The sequence below is a fragment of the Glycine soja genome, chromosome 17 (genome assembly GCF_004193775.1).
Source record: "Glycine soja cultivar W05 chromosome 17, ASM419377v2, whole genome shotgun sequence".
Lineage (NCBI taxonomy): Eukaryota > Viridiplantae > Streptophyta > Magnoliopsida > Fabales > Fabaceae > Glycine > Glycine soja.
Window position 1 is genome coordinate 8,668,051 of NC_041018.1, and position 23,133 is coordinate 8,691,183.

At 30.4% G+C, this 23,133-nt stretch overlaps 2 protein-coding genes across 4 annotated transcripts; both read left to right on the plus strand.

Annotated features, from left to right (window-relative positions):
- The first annotated feature begins 4,729 nt into the window (after positions 1 to 4,729).
- Positions 4,730 to 9,512, plus strand: LOC114392929 (probable glycosyltransferase At5g20260). 2 transcript variants are annotated; one of them, XM_028354195.1, is made up of 4 exons: positions 4,730 to 5,232; positions 5,409 to 5,575; positions 7,847 to 8,198; positions 8,727 to 9,512. In XM_028354195.1, exons 1-4 carry the CDS (start codon positions 4,957 to 4,959, stop codon positions 9,393 to 9,395), a joined length of 1,464 nt encoding a protein of 487 aa, XP_028209996.1. In that variant the 5' UTR covers positions 4,730 to 4,956; the 3' UTR covers positions 9,396 to 9,512. The 2 variants fall into 2 exon arrangements, with proteins under 2 accessions (XP_028209996.1, XP_028209995.1); XM_028354194.1 differs by having other exon boundaries at positions 4,732 to 5,232; positions 7,844 to 8,198.
- A 1,944-nt stretch (positions 9,513 to 11,456) lies between these two features.
- On the plus strand, positions 11,457 to 20,116 carry LOC114394239 (N-alpha-acetyltransferase 35, NatC auxiliary subunit-like). Of its 2 annotated transcripts, none has more exons than XR_003662677.1 (16): positions 11,457 to 11,734; positions 11,945 to 12,012; positions 12,244 to 12,399; positions 12,831 to 12,998; positions 13,523 to 13,673; positions 14,384 to 14,463; positions 15,034 to 15,303; positions 15,381 to 15,524; positions 16,335 to 16,469; positions 16,764 to 16,862; positions 17,481 to 17,537; positions 17,757 to 17,961; positions 18,124 to 18,242; positions 18,439 to 18,527; positions 19,536 to 19,634; positions 19,710 to 20,116. XR_003662677.1 is itself a non-coding variant. In XM_028355911.1 (16 exons), the coding sequence occupies exons 1-16, from the start codon at positions 11,635 to 11,637 to the stop codon at positions 19,944 to 19,946; spliced, it is 2,157 nt and encodes a 718-aa protein (XP_028211712.1). In that variant the 5' UTR covers positions 11,458 to 11,634; the 3' UTR covers positions 19,947 to 20,116. The 2 variants fall into 2 exon arrangements, 1 of the variants encoding a protein (XP_028211712.1); XM_028355911.1 differs by having other exon boundaries at positions 11,458 to 11,734; positions 18,459 to 18,527.
- Positions 20,117 to 23,133: the final 3,017 nt, after the last annotated feature.

Below are 23,133 nucleotides of genomic sequence, written 5' to 3' on the forward strand. Positions count from 1 at the left end.
TGAAAAGAAGGAGAAGAAGAACAAAAAGTCACAAATACAATAAAGGATACGATGGTAAAAAAAGAAAAAGAAAAACAGATAAGAGGAAGATTTATTGAAAGTCACCGACGGTTGTGCAATCAAATTGCTTTCACGGTTTCACCTTTTTAGCTTTCACGTGGTCAAAAGTAAGATTAAGAGTCCCTTTAATTATCTAAAAAATAAGAGATTAAATAACCTGAAAATATGTATATAATGTATGATTTAAAAAATAACGAAAAGATAATAGAAAATAAAGTATGATATATGGATAAATATTTAAAAATTTATAACTTACTAAATTTTGTGTAATTTTTTTTTAGTATCTAATAAAAGTAAAAATATAATATTGTTCTTATTTTTTTATTATTTCAATTTTTTTTTTCTTTTTTCAGATGTGTCTCTTTCTTTAAATCTTTCTCTCCAAACGTTATACCTTAGTTGTCAGCGTAGGTATCTTAACTATCAAGGAGAGCTACATGAATTATTGTTGTTCTCCTTTTTGCTCATTATTTCTTTCTCTCATTGTTAATTTATTCAAATGTTCTCATCATCTTTCTCCTTCTTGTTATGTTTTTTTTTCTTTTGATCAACTTCGACGAGGCTGCATCATGCCACTATGCCGTCACCACTATCGATGTGACCCTGTGGCGACTTCGCGCTGCCAAGCCTTGTATTTGGTGGCATTAGGGGTTTTGCCTACTCCGTGGTGATGTTTCTCTTTTGTTGTGCCATCGAGTAATATACCTAGAATTTTATAGTAAAATTTACATTATTTTGTTCGTTACATAAACACATCAAACAAAATACAATACAAACTACTTGTATTGTACATTAATCACTAAACAATTACAAAAAACTGTCTTGTGATTCAGCTACTTATTCAATATTATGTTGAAGTACTCAATATGGGAGGAGTTGGAAAGCATCATCATCACCAATTTGAAAAAGAACATAAGACATTTGGGATTTTTTTTACTAAGCTTAAGCTATCCTCAACCAAAAACAACTTAAGTCAATATGTGGGAGAAAACATGAGAGCTATTGATAAAGCTCAAGTTGTCTCTATTTGGAGACGACTTAAGCACAATCCTAAAACTAAAAAATATAAACTACCGATTAAACTTAAGTTGTTCCCTTTTGGGGATGGCTTAAACTCGATCTTAAAAAAATCATTTATTTACTCAAGCACATTTAGTCTCAACTATTTGGGAGAGTGTATTTTTTAAAAAATAAAAAATAAATTTTTTTTCTCTTGGTTTTAAAAATAATTGTAAAAGTGTTTTCAAAATAAATTAAAACCATTTCAAAACTATTTTTTGCTAAATGTGTTTGTTTTAAAAATTACATTATTTGAAAATCCAAAACCAAAAACTCATGTACAACCATTCAAAAGGGCTCTAAACTATTAAACTAGTTTATTTTATGATTTCATATTATCAAATTAATACAAACCCATGAACATCGACATTCTAATAAATATCTTTGTAACCAATAAAATGAGATATGTATATTCAAGGTTTGTTTTGACCACACCATGTTTGAAAGTTTAATCCAAAATCTATTCTAAAAATAAGATTTCTTCTCTTAATTCTCTGTTTTAATCCTAAAAAATGAATGTTACGAAAAATGAAGAGTTGACCTACAATTTTGTCCTTGAAAATGGCTATATGTTTACCACTTGCCCTTGAATGTATGTTTTTGTACAATCTAGTCTACACAAATCTAAAGTTATTGTTTTTATTTTGAACATGTTTTTATGCTATTATTTAATTATTTGATATTTTACTTTAATAATCCTTTAATATTGATTTTTATTATATAAGTTATCAAAGTAAGATTGGAAAACAACATCAATATATGTATGTTCCTATATCTAAATTTTGACTTATATACATTATATAATTAGGGTGAGAATGTCACCCATGGGAGAGGGAGAGCCTTTAATTTGGTTTACTCGCTATATATTTTCGTTGACCTAAGATTATTTACTAAATAACCTTATTCAAGGTTTTAAAATTCTATACATAATCAAATATTATAAGGGAAATTTTATTGTTCCCTTGCATTTTGAAGGGTTTTGTTACCCATCCACATGGATCAATATATTGCAGAACTTCATTTAATAAAATCATGTCAAGTTTTGTGAAAAGAATTTAAAATTAAAAATTTAGTCATTTTTCTTTAAAATTAATTATAATTAAATTGTTAATATTAACATTAATGAATAATTTTATATGATTAATAATATGAAATAGATTTCTTTGTCAATAGTATCATCATCAGAAAAATCCCAAAAAAATCAAGTCGTCAAGAACTTCTGCGCCGTCCCGTCCCAGAATTGCATTTGTTGTGTTTTGATTCGAATGTAACAGACCTGCTGTACAACGATGCTGTTGTTCGGGGCTGAAATGACCCATCTCAGGGTAGAAGACGATAAAAGAACCGTAGGGATCATTATAAAATACGATGCTGCTATCTAACGAAAGTATTCGTATAGTTTAATGGTCAACCTCAGTTTCATCAACGTTAGGTGAAGGGTTCAGTGTTTGATTCTTGTCAGCGATGGTTTTAGATTTTTTTAAAGTTAATTTATTTATTTTGGAAAAATAATAAAGAACCAAAAAACCAGAATTTGATGAATCTGCCACTAAGCCATAATCAATTTTATCAAAAATTTAAACAATTATATATATATATATATTATAATATGCATAATTTAATTTTAAATACTTTTTTTTTATCTATTTTAGCATTTTAATTTTTTCATTTATGCTACTTCAAAGCATCTTCTTCTTCTTCTTTTTTTGCTTAAGTTAGAATAATTTGAGCTTGTCCTAAGTTGAAATATCTTTACTTTGATCAAAACATATTTTCTAATTTTTAAGGTAAACATATATGTCTGAATTTTCGGTTTCTCTTAAATTATTAAAAGAGTTTAGTAAGAAAGAAAAACAGATATATGTGATTTGTAGGATGCCACAAATCATATATATGTTTCTCTCTTATTAGACCCTCCAGTAAATTGAAATGAATTTTTTTTAGATATTTCTATGTTAAGGTCAAATTACTTTGGTCAACATAAAATAATTTTTCTTTCTTTTTTCCAATTCATCTTGACCAAAATACATGGTATGTTTTATTATTTTACATATGTATTTTAAATTTCATCCTAATTAATAATGCAAATGCATTAAAATATTTGTGGGCATGTTTTATCATATTACACATTATTATTTGCAATGAATTTTTTCACTAATTTTAAAAATTAATATATAATCCTGAATAATTTAAGATACTATAACTATTATCTAATTTATTAAATTTATATTAAGTGCAATTATTATTATTTAATTCCTGATAAAGAGTCAAGTATTTTGGATAATATCATAGCCTTAATTAAAATACATTTGTCTCTATTTTGACATGAGCATCTCCCCTTCTACTTATACTAGAGTAAATTGACCTCAGCCTAAATTGAAGTATCTTTAATTCTCTCTTATTCTTAACTAAAGTATTTCTAACTCAATCTTAGAAAAAATATTTTGACCTTTGATTCTCGAGTATTTTTTTCACTTTAATTACAACTTTACCTCTACTAGAGTATTTTGACTTCAACCTAAGTTAAAAGTTTCTGGTATCTATTAGTTACCTATACACTCTAACCATGTTACAACAACTCATGCACTAAATTCTCTTAAGATAATTTATGAATGATATTATATTTGCAAGAATATATGATAGATAAGAATAAAAATTGATATACTCGATTACATTTTAATCAAAGATTAGGTAAATTATAAGAATATATTTTAATAATATAAATTAAATTGAAACAACATATATATTAAAAAATTATTTTAAAAATTAAAAATTCATTAAGTTGATGAAACACTTTTTTATTGGAAATCTCAAAAGATTAAAAAAATTATAATTACATTTAAATGCAATATTTATGTAATAGTGGATAAAAAATGGATATAATAATTTTTCAAAATATTAGAGTGCAAAAATGGATAAAAAGTATTTAAAATGAAATTAAGCATAAGATAATATATATATATATATATATATATATATATATATATATATATATATAATTGTTTTATAAAAGCATGTAACTGATTATTGCTTAGTAATATTCACCGTTAATTGCTTTAAGTAGTAGGGTTTGAATCCTAGGGATGTTTAATTTAAATTTCTCATTCGCAACACAAAAACACAGATCTGAGACAAAGGTTTCTCATTCACAACACAAAAATGCAGATTGGGGAAGGGCGTATTCGAATCACGTCACAAAAAATGTAGATCTGGAACGGGACCGACGCAGAGGTTTTTGATGGTGCAACAAACTTGATTTTTTTAAGGATTTTTTTATGATATCGTGACGCAAACCTTATTTGATTACTCATATTTTTTTTATTAATATTAATGCTAATAATTTAGTTATAATTAATTTAAAAGAAAAAGGACTAAAATGTAATTAACTTTTTTTTCCATAAAACATTGGCATAATTTTATTAAATGAAATGTCTATAATATATTGGTCCATCTGAATGGGTATCAAAATCCTTCAAAATACAAAGGTTCCTTAGAATTGCTCGTATCATAACTGTGTAATGGAGATGTGATTCCTATCATAAATTAAGTGCGCATCCTCCATTCCATTCAGACAACGTTTCATTAGACCTTGACCAAACTATTCAAAACCAACCATGAGAAGTAAGTGTGTCGTCTCTAAAGTGCCATAATAGTTGGTAAACTTTTTTTCTACAATACCCTCTTCTCATGCTATGTCTCTCTTCCCATCCTTTTCTTCGTAGTACCAATTGACAAAGCTTATATACTAGCCGATCATAGCCATAGGGAACACTTTGAGAGAAAAAAGAGAGTGAAGTAACCATCGATCACCAAATCTAGAAAACTGACACAATAACCATGGCAACAACAATTAATAATTCATGGCTTGTATTCTCCGTTACGTTGCTCTCCCTCCTTATCCTCCTTACGTTCTTCGCACATAACCGAAACGACATCACTCTCCTTTTACCAGCTGCCATCAACCTTTTACCATCCGCAGAAGATCTCAAAACTCTTGACGCCACAAAGGAACAACAACATAGTACTGTACCGTTTATGCCATCCTTGCAAGATGTTAATGTTACCATCGATAAAACAAAACCCCATAAAGAAGTCGTCGCTAACCTCGTCCAAGTGTGTCTCTCTTTTTTTCATTAATGAAAATTAAGTTTGGTTGATATTTTTTATTCATATCATGATATCAATATTTTTTTTTATTGAGGCGTGCATGCCCTTTTTATTATTACTGAATTAATTATCTTTTATTGCGTTTAGATGTGTGATTGAATTTGTGATTCTGATATATGTAGGGGGAAAAGAGGAATAGGAATAGCAGTTTAGTGAGAATTGAAGAAGACTTGGCTGAAGCAAGAGTAGCTATTCGCAGAGCGATACTAAAGAGAAACTTCACATCAGATAAGAAAGAGATCTTTGTCCCCAGAGGATGCGTTTACAGAAACGCTTATGCTTTTCATCAGTAAGCAACTTTTAATTAAATTTGATAGCGTTTTCCATTTACATATATAGGGTTTGCTTCCTTTTTCACTTATTTTCCACTCTCAGTCTCTCATGCATGTCTCACACACACGCTCAACTATCTGCCAGAGATTGAGTCATTGAGGGAATTAGTTCTATATTCAAGGTGTTAAAATTAAGGACTTTTGGAAGAATTAATCAATATACCCTAATCAGCTTAACATATTAATGTAATAATGTATCAATTATTTTTTGAGTTAAATTATGAGGAAAGTAGAAATTAGATGGAAGGTTATATACTCACGAGAAACGGGTTTTATAATATTTTAATTTTTATTATTAATTATATAATGACATGCATAAATTTATTATATTGATATTATATCTAAATTTAGTGATGTATAGTGATATTGGCAAAAATTAGGTGATATATATCACATTGTTGTAAGCAGTAGTATAATATCTACCTCTAAACATTTGAACTTCGTTACATCAGACTATTAATAAATTAATTATATTAGTTAACACTAACATTATTTATCATTCTAAAAAAACAACATTGATGAACAATATTTTTAAAAACAGTAGATCATGAAAGTTAATTATAATAAAATATTTTTTTAAGGGATAATAAAATGTTACAAACTAATAATAATGAGTTTACCGGTCATCAGATGTAACTTAGTGTAGAATTTTAGGAGTAGATATTACGCTGCTAAAAATTTAAGGCTAGGGAAATTTTTAGTTAACTTTCTTTTTAGAGAAAAAAAATATAATATTTAACTATAAAATAAGCTAATTTAAACACATAAAAAATTAAGATAAAAAGATATATTTTATTTGACTATTATTGCTATTGGCAATAGTTATTTGCAATTGAATTTTTATCATTTTCCTTTTGTCATTTTTATGAAATCGTTTTTGGCGTGTATGTAAATTTCTAACTAAATATATAAGGCAGCTTAATAAAAAAAATAATTAAGACAGGATTTGTTAACAATTAAGAGACAGATTTTTTTTCCTGCTAATTATGGGAGATTGATTAGAAAAATAATAAAAATGATCAAACCGTCTACAATTTTCTTTCTTTCCTTTTTAGGTTATTTACATTGATGGAATCGTTTTATTGAGTAATAATCTGCAATTCGAAAATAAATTCTTTTAATAATTTTGTTTTCAGAATTGACCTTTTTGAGAGAAAAGTTTAGTTTATAAAGATTATTTTTTTGTAGAATTTCAATTAATGATAAGAAAATAGTTTTGTTTTGTTTTCAGTAAAAAAAATTGACTATCGACTTTAAAAAAAGTAAAGTTCACAATTAATTGTTAATATATATATATATATATATATATATATATATATATATATAATAAATTATACATTTATTAAACGTCAGATTTTTATTTAAAATATACTTTTCCTCTAAAATAAAAAAAGAAGTAATTCTATTTTGTGATATACGACTTTATTTTATTTCCAATAATTTGACCTTTTCAAAGTATACAAAACGTTCATATTCATTACTTTTTACTTTTTATAATCTTTTAGAAAATAAGATTCAATACTAAATTAGAATATAACAATTAAGGGGATCTATTTAGTAAAATCTGAGTGTTATAGACTCATGATATTATGTTCAATTTCTATTTATAGAAAAAAATTAGAAAAGGGCAAAAAATTACATTGAATCATGGGTGAGAATGCATATTTCCGTATGAGTTGATTCCCTCAGTCATGCAGATTTTCTTGATAACTTGATGTCAAATTGTCAACCCTTTTCTTCTTTTAGCTCCTCTCCTGTCCCCCAATTTCGCTGGATAATAAAACATAGTAAATTTGATACTTAGATATCTGTGTGTACAGTATAGAAATATCTATTAGGATATCTTGATTAACTCCTTTTTGTCAAAATTAAAATACGTCAACTTCTTAAATAAATATTCTTGAAAGATTAGTCTTTTAACTCTCAATTTGAAGATATACCTTGGGCAACTAACAACAAATAAAAACACTAATTTACACTTGTTCGTGCTAAAATTCCGTTATCTGATAAGTACTTGAATAAGTTGAATATGCAAGTCGCTAGTCTTTACTGTTCACTTTTTCGCACGTTACTTCTCCCTTGAAATTGAATATGAAATGCAATACAAGTCCCTTTACGTGAAATTTTTATTTTCTCTAGATTGAGTGTCCTAAATTCATATCCATTGTTGTTCCTTATTTCGGTTATAGCCATAACCTTCATAAAAACATTCTGAAACTGTCCAGAAGTCACATAGAGATGTTGAAGAGATTCAAGGTGTGGACTTACAAAGAAGGTGAGCTACCCTTAGCGCATGAAGGGCCCATGAGTTCAATTTATGGAATCGAGGGACACTTAATAGCCCAAATAGACAATAGAACAGGCCCATTCTCGGCCCGCTATCCAGATGAGGCCCATGTCTTCATGCTACCCATAAGTGTGACCCAAATCGTGCGATACGTATACAATCCTCTCACCACCTACTCTCGTGATCAATTGATGCGGATCACCGTTGATTATACCAACATCATAGCCCACAGGTACCCATACTGGAACAGGACCAAAGGAGCAGATCATTTCCTACCCTCTTGTCATGACTGGGTAACAATTCACACCATATTTTTTTTTCTTAAATACTTTTTTCCTTCATGTAATTTGCCACATTTTATTTATTTATTTTGATTCTTGTAATTTTTTATTTTATTTTAGTTCTTCCAAAATGTTTATTTTTTCATTTTTAGAACGTTTTAAATAGTAAAAAAATATTTTGAATTATGAAAAAAATATTATCTAAAATACTTTAAGAACGAAAAATAAAATAAAAATATTTTATTATAATTAAAATGAAGAATTTTTTCGTAAGGATGAAAACAAACCTTAAAAATTACAAGAAAAAAAAAATTTAAACCTACTTTATAAAAACTCTTATCTAACTCCTCAAGAAGTTAACCTATATAAGTTGATTTTATCTCATAGAAGAAGCTAATTGTACTTATTTTCTTATGAAGAAGTTTATTAAGTTATTCAAAGAGAATCTAATTCATTGTCAGTTTAGAAGACCAAATTGTAAATATTTAATTTTAGTAATATTGATGCAAAATATGGGGTCATATATGTTCTTTGTTGCAGGCACCAGATATCTCGAGAGAGGAATCAGGCAGGGAGCTTTTCAAGAACATAATAAGAGTGTTATGTAATGCCAACACGTCAGAAGGATTTAAGCCTGAAAAAGATGTGCCAATGCCTGAAATGAACTTGCAAGGTTTTAAGTTGAGCTCACCAATTCCTGGCTTTGACCTCAATAATCGTTCTATACTTGCTTTCTTCGCTGGTGGGGCTCATGGTAGGATTAGGAAGATACTACTAGAACATTGGAAAGACAAAGATGAAGAAGTTCAAGTGCATGAATATCTTCCCAAAGGTGTTGACTATCAGGGCCTCATGGGACAAAGCAAGTTTTGTTTGTGCCCAAGTGGCTATGAAGTGGCAAGTCCTCGAATTGTGGAGTCTATCAATATAGGATGTGTTCCTGTCATTGTTTCAGATTACTATCAACTTCCCTTTAGTGATGTTCTTGATTGGAGTAAATTTTCCTTGCATATTCCATCAAGAAGGATAGCTGAAATCAAGACAATTCTGAAAAATGTTCCACATGCTAAGTACTTGAAACTACAGAAGAGAGTGATGAAAGTTCAAAGACATTTTGAGTTGAATCGACCGGCCAAGCCGTTTGATGTGTTTCATATGATTCTTCATTCGATATGGCTTAGACGGCTCAATATCAGGCTACACCATTAATATTTGATCATTCATCTCTGTGTACAAAATTTAATGAAATGTGCATGATTGCATTGTAAAAACTACAAAGTATATTGACCTCGCAGTAAGTTTTAGCACATATTTGTCTTTGTCCAATTCTTGAATTATCACAATTCTTTCTTCCCGTGATGAAACTATAATTTTATTTTAAAAAATGCTGGATAGTAGGAAGATGAATTCAACAAGGGAACGTGAATGGTGTTTTGGTTTTCTCTCTCCCTCCCATTCAGCCAATATCAATGCGGAAACTATGTCTTTTGTGTTGCAAATTCTATATGCAGTTATGATGGTAGCTATCCCACTCGTGAATGTGTGAAAGGGTGTGTTCCCAAGTTCCCTCAACACTGGAATTTATCAATTTGGTCTAACGGTTGTGTTACAAGGATCAATTCTAATTGCAAAAAGGGTTATACCGAGCGTTTCAACATTATCAGTGGCATCACTTGAGTACTTCTTTATCTTCATCAAGACTCTAGGCTAAGGATTATTCACAGAGATCTAAAAGCTAGCAATATTGTATTAGGCGCTATCATTTTTCAGAGATCAAGTTGAGGCAAACACAAATCGGATGGCTGGAACATAGTTAGTTTCTATCTAATTATGATTTTTTGCTATTGCTGTGTGAACTTTTGATTATTTTACTATGAAAATTTTATTGCAAGTGGTAACATGTCTCCTGAATATATTATGCGTGGTCACTTCTCATTGAAGTCGGATGTCTTTAGCTATGGAGTTATTCTGTTGTAACTGAAATGAAAAACAGGGTTTAATGTTGAATGGTGATAAAATGTCGCCAAAACCAAAGGTTGTTGGCTTTTACACTGAAAACGATGTTGCATTTGAAGCAGATCACAACTTGTGCTCAGTTAATGAACTTTCCATCACAGTGTTAGATTCAAGATGGGAAACGAAGGCTGGAAAATGTTAAAGATTCATCTTCCCATGTGGGATATAGCCCTTCTTTAAGCATACATAATTATTTAGTGAAAGGGATATTACGAGCTCTTTTTTTCATGTATACAAACACATATCAAATAAGCAAAGATTTCTATCTATGAACACAATAATTGTTAGTTGTTAATTGCAATTTGCAATAGAATAAGGTTGTGAAGCTTGTTCATAACGAATATTTGTTTTTATACAATTAACATTAATTTTATTATAATAAATAAATATTTTAAATTATATAATAATTAAATATTATAATAAATAAATATTTTTAAATTCATAAATTATATTTTTAATTAAAAATTTAAATATGATATAATGATAGTTTTAACTATTAACAATTTTCGTAAAAAAATTATTAAAATTAAATTTAGAAAATAAAATAAAAGAGAGTAGGTTAAAAGAGATAAATGGTTCTAAATATGAGTGGATTATAAGTTAAATATATTAATATTAGTACAATTTTTTTATTAAATGATAATGTACACCAACTACACTTGGATATTAGTAATATTATAAATATATTTTAGGTTAAGATGTAACTTGTGTTCTTTTATTTTCTTAAGTTTGTAATTTTTTTTTTATTTTTTTAATTGAAATATTTCTCCTACTTTTAAAAACTCTAATTTTAGTTTCTCATTTTTTTAATTGAGATATTTGATCTTTCATCTTTTAAAAATTTATAATTTTAATTTTTTTTTATCAATCTCAAACATTAATTGACATGTGTTTATTTATTATCCACAGAAAATAATTTTAAAAAATTATTTAATTGATCATCAACATAATTTATTAAAAAAGTAATTAAAAAAATACACAATCAAGACTAAAGTTGACAAATAGAAGACTAAAATTATAATTTTTTTTAATGAGAAACCAAACATTTGCATTAAAAATAAGAAAACTAATATTACAGATTTTTTAAAAGTAAGAGATAAAACATCTCAATTAAAAAATAAAAAAAAGTAACATCATGAATTTAAAAAAATAGGAAGAAAAAAAATGATATTTTAACTTATATTTTATTTATGATTTTTATGAAATCAAATTGAGCTCATGAAAATAAAAAAAGAGAATAGGAAGGAGAAGAAAATGCAAAGACATGGATTGGATGGATCCATTGTCCATAGCATACCCTAAACTAAACCCTCCATTCCAAACTCAACCAAAGTCGTTCAGAGAGAGTGTTTACACAAAGCCTGAACCTCAACCTAAAGTGAAAAACACACACACTTGCTAGTCCCTTCACAATCACAAGGTTGAAGAAGACATGGCCGAGGATCGCAGCCTCCCTCCACGCGCCTCCATTCCCTCCGCCGATAACTCCGTTTGGGCCGATGTCTCCCCTCTCCTCCAAGCCGCCTGCCAAGGTCAACAAACATGCACTGCTTCTTCCTTTTCTCCCTATTATTACTCGATCGCCTCATACGTAAATGAATTAATTCAATAAATAATATACTAGTGTCAAATTTGCTTCTTCGTTTTTTTATTTTTTGTTTTGCTCAACAAATTTGTGCTATGGTGTGTTTCACTATCGTATTGTGGTCAATTAGAAGTAACTTTCCTTGTTGCATTGGCAGATCTTCAAGAGGGAGAGCTTATTCATGGAGACAACTTCAATCTTTTTGCCGCCATGTCCGCATTGGAGGTTTTCTTTTTTATCATCATTTCATTTCTTTTATCCTCCATTTCACACAACACACAATTATATAACTTTCTTATAGATAATTAGTTTTGAAATGAGGTAATGAGGTTACCTTAGTTATCGTGGAATGAGAAATGTCTAGAGGTGCATTACGTAGAGGAGCTCTTTTCTGTTTTGCATCTGTTTTGTGTATCACTAACTTGTACAAATTGCTTTTTATTGAATGTTTTTCAGATAATGGACCCGAAGATGGATTCTGGAATTGCTTGTACATACTACTCTCTCGATGAAGCCATTGAGAATGGTGTTGCTCCTGTTCCTATTAGTGCGGATAAAACTACTGATGTTCGATGCATGATTGACATCATGGACCATCTACTTGCCTGTGAGGTATTTATTTCCAAGGGGGCTTAAAAATTCCTCTTTCTCCAAAACATACAGAAACATCAGCATATGCATGTTCATTATTGTGAGGCTGACAAATGTACAATCTTGATATGATGCTCTTTAGTCAATTATTTATAAATAAATTAATGCACCAGAATTTAGTCTCTATTTTAATGCTCTGAATACATCCAAATTTACACATTATTTCTTAAACTTGCTTTTCCCCCCAGATGTATGTAAAACATTCATCCAATAAGCATACATTTTAGTCAAATAGAAAATTATAACTTGTATAAGCACAATTTTTAACAACACACCAATAGTAATGGCTCTGACTGTAACATTAGTTTAAGTTCAATAGTTTTGTCTGTTATACACAAGTATTCGTTATGCATTTTCCTTCTCTTTATGTTAGTTGTCATTTGACATTGCAGGCAACATGGCACAAGGGTCATTCATTGGCACAAACTGTTTATTCTTGCCTCTATCTTCTACGACCGGAAAGAACATCGTCGCATGCTCTGTTGCACTCTTACTGTAAAGTCATACGTGCAACCTGCAAAGCAATTCTTTCAGTTGTCTCAGAAGCTCGAACACATGAAGTAAAGTATTCCAACAGCATTTCTTTTTATCCCTTTCTAATTATTTATATATGAACACTTTTTTGGTGTCGTTACCTATCTGAAATTTTTAATTTCTTCTGTTTGGTCAAATAAATAATGTTTTTTCTTCTTTTGGAAAAATGTGATTATTTATTGTTCTGTTGCCATTCATTAAATTACTTTAGGAAGAAAAGTATGGAATAGAATGTTAGGACTTAAATTTCTTTATGTTCAATATTTATTTATTTATGTGGATCTCACTTTATGGATTAGACTTTGTGATAATTACATGTGTCACATGAAGATTACTGATTTACACTGAAATGCAGCCTTCCTCTAAATGGTTGCATATAGATATGTGGTCATAGTTTGATTTCCTAACACATGCTCTACATATAAGTACTTTTTATAAGCTGTACATTTCTATGAATATATGACCATGTTTTTTTGTCCTTCTATTTTGAGATCATAATCTTGCAGAGCTTTTTTTCCCCTATTAAAAAATGGTCATTTATTTGTGTCAGGAAGAGGATCTATTTACCATGGCATATGGCCTTCCTTTGAGTGGAAATGGGGATGAAAAGTGTTTATCAATGCTAAATGCTGTTGAAGAAACAATATCTCGCCAATTGCGTGCTTGTAAGGCTTCATCGTCAAAAAGAAGAGTGTCAGAAGGTAATTGGTTGTTCTTAGATAGGTCTTGTTACTGGTGTGTTTTGAGGTTATGTTTCAAACTTTTTTTTATTGTAATCCCTTAGCATCATATCTTATGCATTGAGCCCTCTTATTTTTAAAAAAAAGAAGGTAATTGCATGTTGAAACTTAAAAAGTTACCTTTTGTTTTGTTGGTGAGGTCTCATCAAAATTGTCATAAGGTTCAAATAGTTTTTCCGAAGGGAATGTGGGTGGCACTTAATGATGATTTTCTAGTCTTCTTGAGGAAAAAATTAAACCTCAAAATTAATAAGCCTTGAAGAGTGTTAATATTCTTATGTTTGAAAATGTTCTAAGTACCTGTTGCGGATGGTTTTATGCCATCCTTGAATTTTGTATCCCTTATCAGCTTTTTGTACCATCTAGTATATTTGAGATATGAGCATCATTTTGAATGTTTGATGATTATTTGATGCTTCTCTTCTAAATTTGTTTTGCTGTGTGTTCACTGGTGAAGTCAGAGAACAAAGATGAATAGAAATAAGAAGTTTGGAGTTCAATGGCATAGGCAATTATGATTTCCATTTATTGCTCATAATACCCAAATGCCATTTACTGTCTCTAAGCTTCATAATGTCAAACTCAAAATCATCCTGCCTTTTTCCCCAATCACAAAAAGGGGTGTGACATATGCTTATGCCTTTTAATTTAGTTGAGCTATTTGGTTGCAGATGTTGAGCCGCTTCAAAATAATCCTGATCTGGAAGAAGGCTACTGCAAAGCGCTGTTGTGTCGATTACGTTTTCGTAAGGTTTTATCCTATGTTTATTCTCTTCTAAGTTATGTAAATAATGCAGCGTTATGCGTGTGGATAATTTATGCATTAGTTATAATTTGAGTCTATTTGTAAATAGATATACTTTTTGCAATATATTTAATCAATCTACACATGTCAAAGATAAGATGATAATCATTGTAAAATTATCATGCACCCTTGGAACTTTCCTTGATTAGCATAGTTTTAGTTCAATAAAGGAAGTTGAGGATGTCCCTACGCCTAATGACCATATCCACCATGTTATACATCTGGCCTTAAAACTTAGGTACCCATACCTGGAACGTTTTGTATCCCTTACATCATCATTATTCTGGTCACAAAGGCTTCATGGAGGTTCAAATCTATGACCTCCAAACTACCCAAGCCCCTCACAACTACCCTAATCCTATTGGCTTTCCCTGATTGTACTTTTATTAGTTGTTTATTTAGTGTATTTGCCCTTCCATCTTGTGATAATTCAGCTTTCATTGCAATTTCAATTCATTCTTTGTCAACTAAGCATGCTTTCTTTGACTGAAATTTCATGTCATGATTTTCTTTCAGCATTTTTACCATCTTTTGATGTCTATGAAACGACCCCAAGGAAGAGGTTTGGAGTTGGCAAGAAAACACATAGCTTCATGCATTTCAGAGATTGATTACATTTGGAAATCTTCAGAATTTCTTAGAGCTAATGCTCATGGAATGTCTGAACAAAACATAGACAATACAACTGCATCTGGTTGTCAACCAATTGGCTTTGATGCTAGTTTAAACTGTAGATTATCTGCCCCAACACCACCCCGGTCAATCAAAATTCTTTCTTTGGAAAAGGTAAGTGTTTATAGGGTTGCTTTTAATGCATGAAACTTAATTCCATTGTTATAATGTTTTCAGTTTATCTCTTGCAGGCCCTCGAATATTTCATGAAACTCCTTCAAGACCTGGACGTTATATGTTCATACTCATTGGACCCATCATTGGAAGCTGCTTTACTCTTTGTGATTAAATTCCAGAAATCTCAACCTGATTTGGTTGCTAGAGCCCATCTTCAGGTGGATCTTCAAACATTCCTTGCTTTGACTGTCTTGTTATAGCTACTTTAATGAATCTTCTGCATTCTACATAGACTAGCAATTTAATTAAATTGAGTATTTTTCAATTAGATTTTTTCTTTCTTCAACTGCTGTTGCCTCTTAGGAGACAGCTAGGAAGAGAAATATATATTGTCTTTTATGATCATTAGAATTTTTCCCTTACTGTATTTAATATTTTGAAAATGTAAATTTGTTTTCTACCTTTTATGTTGAGGAATCAGCCTCTTGAAAAGGCTGCCTACCATAGACCATGTGTGTCTGACCCTTCCCTGAACCTCTGACATAGTGGGAACTTTAAAGCATCAGGTTGCCCTGTTTTTATAATTTACGTGTGAAGTGTTAGTTGATAAACATGAATTACTTGTTACCTGATGATTTGACACTGTTAATGAGCATTATAATGTATATTATCACAGTTTTTACCTAGTTGAACAGAATATTAGGGAGTTACATTACATCACTATAAAGCTTACATCTATTAGTCAAAATATTAAAGGAACTATTATCCATGGCTAAGCACAGCACCTGATTTCTTGTAACACTTGTATTTTTGGAAGAATCTGTTATGGGATGCTAGAGACATACAAAGTAACTTATCACGTCTTCATGCTTCTTATTATAATGTTGATGCATGTCTTTGTGCTATTAGCCAATTGTGTCACTCCGTCCTTAACTGTAAGGGCATGCTAGATATGCATGGTAGTAGAATTTTACTTCTATTTTTTTGTGCTCTGTTCTCCAATCTCAACCATTAAAACTTGTTATCAGCTTCTGCTGGTCCAGGACGGGAAACTCTATGGTCGGGATCCTATGTTTTCTATGATCACTAGAGCTGCTGGATTACCTGAAGTCACAGAGAATCATGACATTCAGAAAAATGAATTTATGGTGCAACTAGGACAGGTAGTGCAATTATAGCCATTGGTATGGCATACTATTAATGATCTACATAACATAAATTCTCTCACTCTTTTGTATGTGATCCTGAACATGTATAGACATGCATGCTTTTGATGATGACCATCAGCTTTGTACCAGAAGTTATGAAGGCTCAATTACTGCCTTTTGTTTATTTTTGTGTAGTTTTTATAATCAACTTAGATTTTCTGACTCAAGGACAGTATTATTCCTATCTGATTAATCTCATGATTTGTTTAATTAGACACTATATAATCTGTACAAATATTATGCATGCAGTTGGTGATAAATTTACTCAAAATTCTTTGTACAAATGCTGCATGGCAAAGGCGTAAGCTAGGGAAAATGTTACAAGACTGGCGTGTCACCTATGTACAGGTGTGTCCCTTGCTTGTTTTCCAGAGTATACTACAAACTATCCCTCCCCCCTTTTCTTTTCTCAGTCATAAAAAATCTGCTTGAATAGGTTTATTACGCCTTGAAATTTTAAGAGTTGCTTTTTCTTCTCTCTAGTGATTCATATAGTCTTGAATGGTGTTGAAGAAGGAAAATACAACTAGTCCCACTCAATTTTGTTACATCCAGTTACATTTAACATGCCTTATTTTCTTTAAGATTTTGAGTTAAATTTTAGAGGTTTTCATGGAGGCTTCTTAATTCCTCTTTAGTATAAGTGGCTGAAATTACATTTTTTTGGGGGGGCGGAGGGAGGTTGTTGGAATTACATCATTTAGGATCTTTTGAGTTATTAGTGTTCATTTTTCTTATTTGACAGCTGAAAACACCCCCGTCCTCCTCTAAAACGCACACAAAAAGTAGAAAATTCAAAAGAGTACAATAGAAATTAGTCTAGGGGAAAAGATTAAATGATCAAGATATCCCAGTGTTTGGTGTATGATGCAAGCTTCTATTGTTGATGCAAATACATATATTTTATGACTTCCTGGATGTTCATTTAAAGCTAATCTGTTAATTTAATCTTGCATTACTCTACAGCTGGAGATGGCTTTTAAAGGAGAGTTTGCAGAAGCCTCAAAAACTTCAAACAATAAGGTTTGTTTCTTGTTAGTTTACCAATTGTTTGGTGCTCTTCAAAAAGTTAGCTATCACATGCCTTTGAGAAATAATGTTAAACTCACATGGAAGTGAATTTTCTCGTGTTGCATTGCAGCACACATGCTTTTATGGGCATAAATTGGTTGATTGTCAATTAGCTGTTATCAATAAACTGCAATTAATCTGCTAATTTATAATATTGCTCTGTTTTACCAGAAAATATGTTTCAAAATATACCAACACATTCTCGCATGGGTAGAAGAGCAAACTTATTGGATAGCTTTTCGATTTCTCAATTTGGGATTTGAATTGGAGCTCTACTCTGTCCATGACTATTGCATGGTATACTGGTATATTTATGTTGTGTTGATCAAGCTTGCAGAGAAGAAACATCTCCGGATGGCAATGAGCAGTGACTCTGGTATGTGACAGTAATTCATCAAGAGTTTTTATTAAGGAAAGTGATTTATATGAGTGAAGAGTGAATACTCTGCTTTATGTTAGCGGTGCGTTTGGTTATTAGAAGAAAAAATAAGCTTATGCTAACTCTGACTTCAATATGTACCTTTGTCCTGTTGACCAGCTAAGAAGAAGACAAAGAAAAAAAGGGATTCTTTTAAGGATGGGGAAATGGATTATCAGATCCCGGCAGCTGTTTTGTTTCTTCAAAGCCAAATATATCTTGCTGAAGGGCTAAGCATGGTAATTCTGTATATATTTTCTCAATGATGATGTCTTTCATTATTTCATCTAGGTAGGAATAGAGATGTGAGACATTAGTGGCTTGAAATTTTTCTCCTAGATCTGTAGGTTCTAGAATTTAGTAATCTGTATTTTTCTTTAACCGTGTATTTTTCTTTTGTTATTTGATCCAATTTAGTGGACTTACATTCTGCAGCTATCCAATTATTTTTCTAGATGTTTGCTGCTTTGAGGAATGAGCGCAGAATAGTTCCACTGCAAAGCCCTTTCAACACAGAACATGAGGTAAGGTTTTCTGTTTCACCATATATAGTTTTCAAATGTAATAAGCACATTATATCTTCGGTAAAACTAAAATTTAGCATGTTGAACGTAACTAGCTTTCATTCTAAAGCAACAAGGGACTTGTTTCTACTTTCTTGTCTTGGAAAGTGGGAAAACCCCGTTGAATGTGGTGTCTTCGGGGAACCAGACACACTCTAAGTGCCAAACTTTTATGCTTGATTTTTTTTTTCAAGTGTATTAATATGTCAATATAATAAATAAGATTACACTAATGGATACTATTTCAATTAGTTTATTGCTTTCAGAAATTTTCACTAATTTTAATTTTGGCATGTAATCAAACCCCACTTAATCTTTTTATTGCCAGTGTTGGATTGACTTTTCTGACGGGTCCTAAATCCCAGTCCTTTTTTTGTCTTTTAGAACCATCGAAGACTTATTTCCCATACATCATATACTAAATTATGGTTTCATAGTTCCCACCATTTCATTGATGTGGCTCAGATGAAACAAATATATCTTATGGACAATTAGTCATTAATATTGTATTTTTTTCCCTGAATACATGTAATCTTGTCATGTTGATAGGAAAAAATAGTTGAATGCTTGTAATCATGTTGACAAGAAAAGATAGTTTTTGGATTACAAGTTTAGATTTGCCAAAATATAAGGATAAACCTTTAATAAATTATTTAAACTGCATTTAGAGGTTTTTCTATGGTATCCAAGTACATGTTGTAAATCAAGCATCTAAAAGATCCCGAGATATTCAGTAATATGTATATGTAGTTCTTGACCAATTTGTGTGTGGTTAACCCTCAGTAAATCCATGTAACAATGGGCACTATGGAATTGCGTACTTTATGAATCAAGCTTTTCATTTGCAACTTAAAAAAAAAACTTCGTACCCCATTGCCTAGAGGCTCTTCGCTATGCGAAGGTATGGGGGAGGGATATTGTACGCAGCCTTACCCTTGCAACTTAATTCACGTATAAACTTTTCTCCAGATATTTATTCAGCAATTCGAGCTTTTACAGAAAGCTTGCGTTCCTGATCACATCTCATATGTGACATTCAAGGAGTCAACTATGCATGCTAATTTCTCTGTGAGTATTCTTCTGAAAACTATTCGGTGTTGTTGCTTTTAGAGACAGGTTTTTACTTGTTTGTTTCCCCTTCAGACCCTAGCCATCTGCGATCACTTCAAGGAAGCTCAGAAGATAGCAAAAGAGGTGAAAAGTAGTTTTGCCAATGACCCTGACACGATGGCCGAGCTGCGTAGAGTAGAGCAAGTAGCAGAACGCAACAGCATTGCCTTGAATGTTTGTCGGGCAGGAGCCCTTGATCCAAAGTTGAAGACTTTTTTTACATTCTGTCATCATCCTTTCTATGCTACTGCTATTGTGAAGAGATCCTGATAGTAGATTCAACCAATTTTGAAACATTTTATAGGGTGTTAGGAGCAAATGAGTTGTGGCATTAGCAGTTGTAACACTAGTATTTATTCAAACAATTTTTGTGGTTCATATTATTAGATTGAAATTGTAATTTTTTTATCATAAGGAAATAAAACAAATATTTATGGTAATTTTCCTTCCATGGCTGCACCCTAAAAGCAAAAGAGAGGACATGTTTTTTTAGTGTCTTGTTTAAGGCTTTAAACTGCAAAAATGGCAATGCTTCTAAGTTGCTTGTTTAATGTACTGTTTCCTGTGTCCTTAATTAAAAGTTGATTTAGTTAATTACATGTATTAATTATTTGTATCAATTCACGCTTCTTAAAAAAATAGTTGATTTAGTTAATTACATTAAATGTATTAATTGTTTGTATTATTATTTCAAAAATTATTATTTCTTATTTCTCTATTCACTTAATTATTTTTTATTAATATTTTGAGAGAATAATTTATGTATTTAGAAATTAGAAAATAATCTTATAAAAGAAATAAATAAATTTTTGAAAAAAAGATTGTATAATTAGGGACGGAGGGAATATTAATGTATTATATTTAGATGTTTTTTTTTTCATGAGACTCTTGTTATTGAGAAGTTCCATTGAGAGTTCTAATTAGTCATAGTTAAGTCAACTTGACTCATTTAAAGAGACAAAGTTCTTGATATATGTTTTTCATTTACAGACTTAGATTAGAATGCGAGATGTTTCTTTAAGAGAAATTAAAATTGGAGTAATTGGAGTATTATGTTTAAAACGCGTTTAAATAAGTTTTGAAAAATGCCTGTAGTATTTATTTTTTTAATTTTAAGAGATATCTTTTAGTTTATGAGAAAAATAAAATATTTTTATTTTTAAATGACTTATCTAATTATTTATTTTTATATACTTTTAATTAGAGTATTTTCAATGGAAGTTACTTATGAAGTTTTTAAACTTAAATATCGGTTTTTTAAATAATTTTTTCATTTGAACAATTCTCATGACAATTTTATATAAGAATCGTTTCTTATGTTAGAATCATGCTTACATAAATGAATGTTCTTAAAAATTATTAATCAATTTGTAGGACTTATTTTAAATTCTTAAATATTACAATATTGGAGAAAAAAATTCTTAAATATCATGATATTATAAAATTTTTAAAAAAAGTTAGGCAACCCTACTATAGTTGTATTATTATGCTATTAATTTTTTTCTTAAAAAAAGACACAGACAATTTACATTCTGGTACTCCAGTTCTGGTAGCTGAAATGTGATAATAGGCTCTCACGTGGGTCTGCAGTGCAGAGCAGTGCAGTAGCATAGTCTCAGGACCAGGCTTATGATTGGTAGGCAATTAGGCATCTTCTAGTCAGTTTTGTTAGAGCCTGTTTATTATAAAGTTGTAGAATTAATTTTAATTATATTAGTTTTAAATCGATAATCATAACCAGGATACATGTCTAACTTCATTCTAGTTAAAAAAATTATATTAGGACATATGTCATGCTAGTCTACCTGACCTGTGCCCACTCCTAAAAAATGGGATCAAATGCTAGACCTAAACTATAAAAATTAGGATGGGTGATGGGTCAAGTTTCTAAGTAAAGAGTCCATTTTATTTGAAAAAAAAATGTTTTTTTCTTTTATTTTAATCCTCAAAAGTTTCAATAGTAAAATGATAAAGCTATTTTGTTATTTTCTATTTTTACCTTTTTTCTGTATAAATTTCAGGAATATGTAACAAAGTGAAAAGAGATCCCATCGACTACTCTTCTACCCAACCAAGTGTCTAAATTGATAGCAGATACACCCAAAAATCTAAGGGAAAAACACGAAAGTTATACTAAAAACATTTCAGATATGTGGCTTTGGGTTACACGGAACAAAGCTATCTAAAGTAGTACACTCACGTTGGGTTCTATTGATCATAACAACATATTTCATTCAAACTGTGGATGACAACAAATTAAACGCAGCCATGTTTTGTCTTGTTTGGCATCCAGGAAGCACTAGTTGTGTTTTGCATGTTTTTAACTGTATTTTATAATTTTTTAATATTTAACTTTTATGTTGATATAAGTGAAAATATCATAATAGTTAAATACACTTATAGAATTTGATTATGTTTATCATGACCCATCCTCACCTCTAGAATACCATAATTTTCTGTTAGATACTGAACTATGAGAAATTCCTAAAGGTTTAAGATGCAATACAACTTAGATTCATGGAAATGGAATCGGAAAAAATTTGTTAAGGAGGCAAAATTATAGGTTTAAAAAATACACCTTCCACTCATGAAAAAAGAAAGTTGGGGGGGGGGGGGGGGGGGGGGGGGTTAAGTGTAAATGTTAATATACTTCTCTACCAAGTGAACCTTATAATTTCATATCATAATTTTGTATTTTCCCCTTATCCGTATCATAATATATTCTCCCTTATAAGCACGTCACAAGAATTACATATTATTTTCCCAACCAATGTTAAATCATTACAAACAGCAGCATTCATCTATTCAGAGGAATTTAGACAGTTAGACTTCGTTAATTCGTTCAGATAATTTTCTCTATAAAAGCATATAAAAAAAAGAAAATAAGAAAATATAAAATAAAATAAGTTTCTTTCGTAAACTTTTAGCTTATAAGTTAAAATCATTTTTTAGAGAATGCTGGATTAAAAGACTATGCATAAGTTAAAATCTCTTAGCATTTACCTTAATATAAGGAAAATACTGGAGTAGAAGCCGATACGTAACATTAAATTTTCTGAAAAAGACGGAGTTTTCGCCGTTATCTTCCAAATGACATGGGTGAATCCGAATTCCGAAGGTTGCAGAAACTTTATTCTACGTTTCATTCTACCAAAAAGATAAAATAGAGTGATGATCTTTTGGTACAACAAGAATTTGGAGTAAACATGACATATTATATATATATATATATATTACATAACTAAGTATAAAAAATAAATATAAAAAAGGTTTGAATTGGAAGTGAATGCTATTTGTTAATTTCAGTGTCGGTATTGAGTTGGCGTGGCAGGTTTGTCGATGCATCAACAACCGAATGAATGCCTGCTGCATTTGATTTGCATCCAACCCATTTTAGTTGCACATCTAACCGACTAAAAAGTTAGCTTAATTTTATAGGGAAGTTTTTCAGATTATA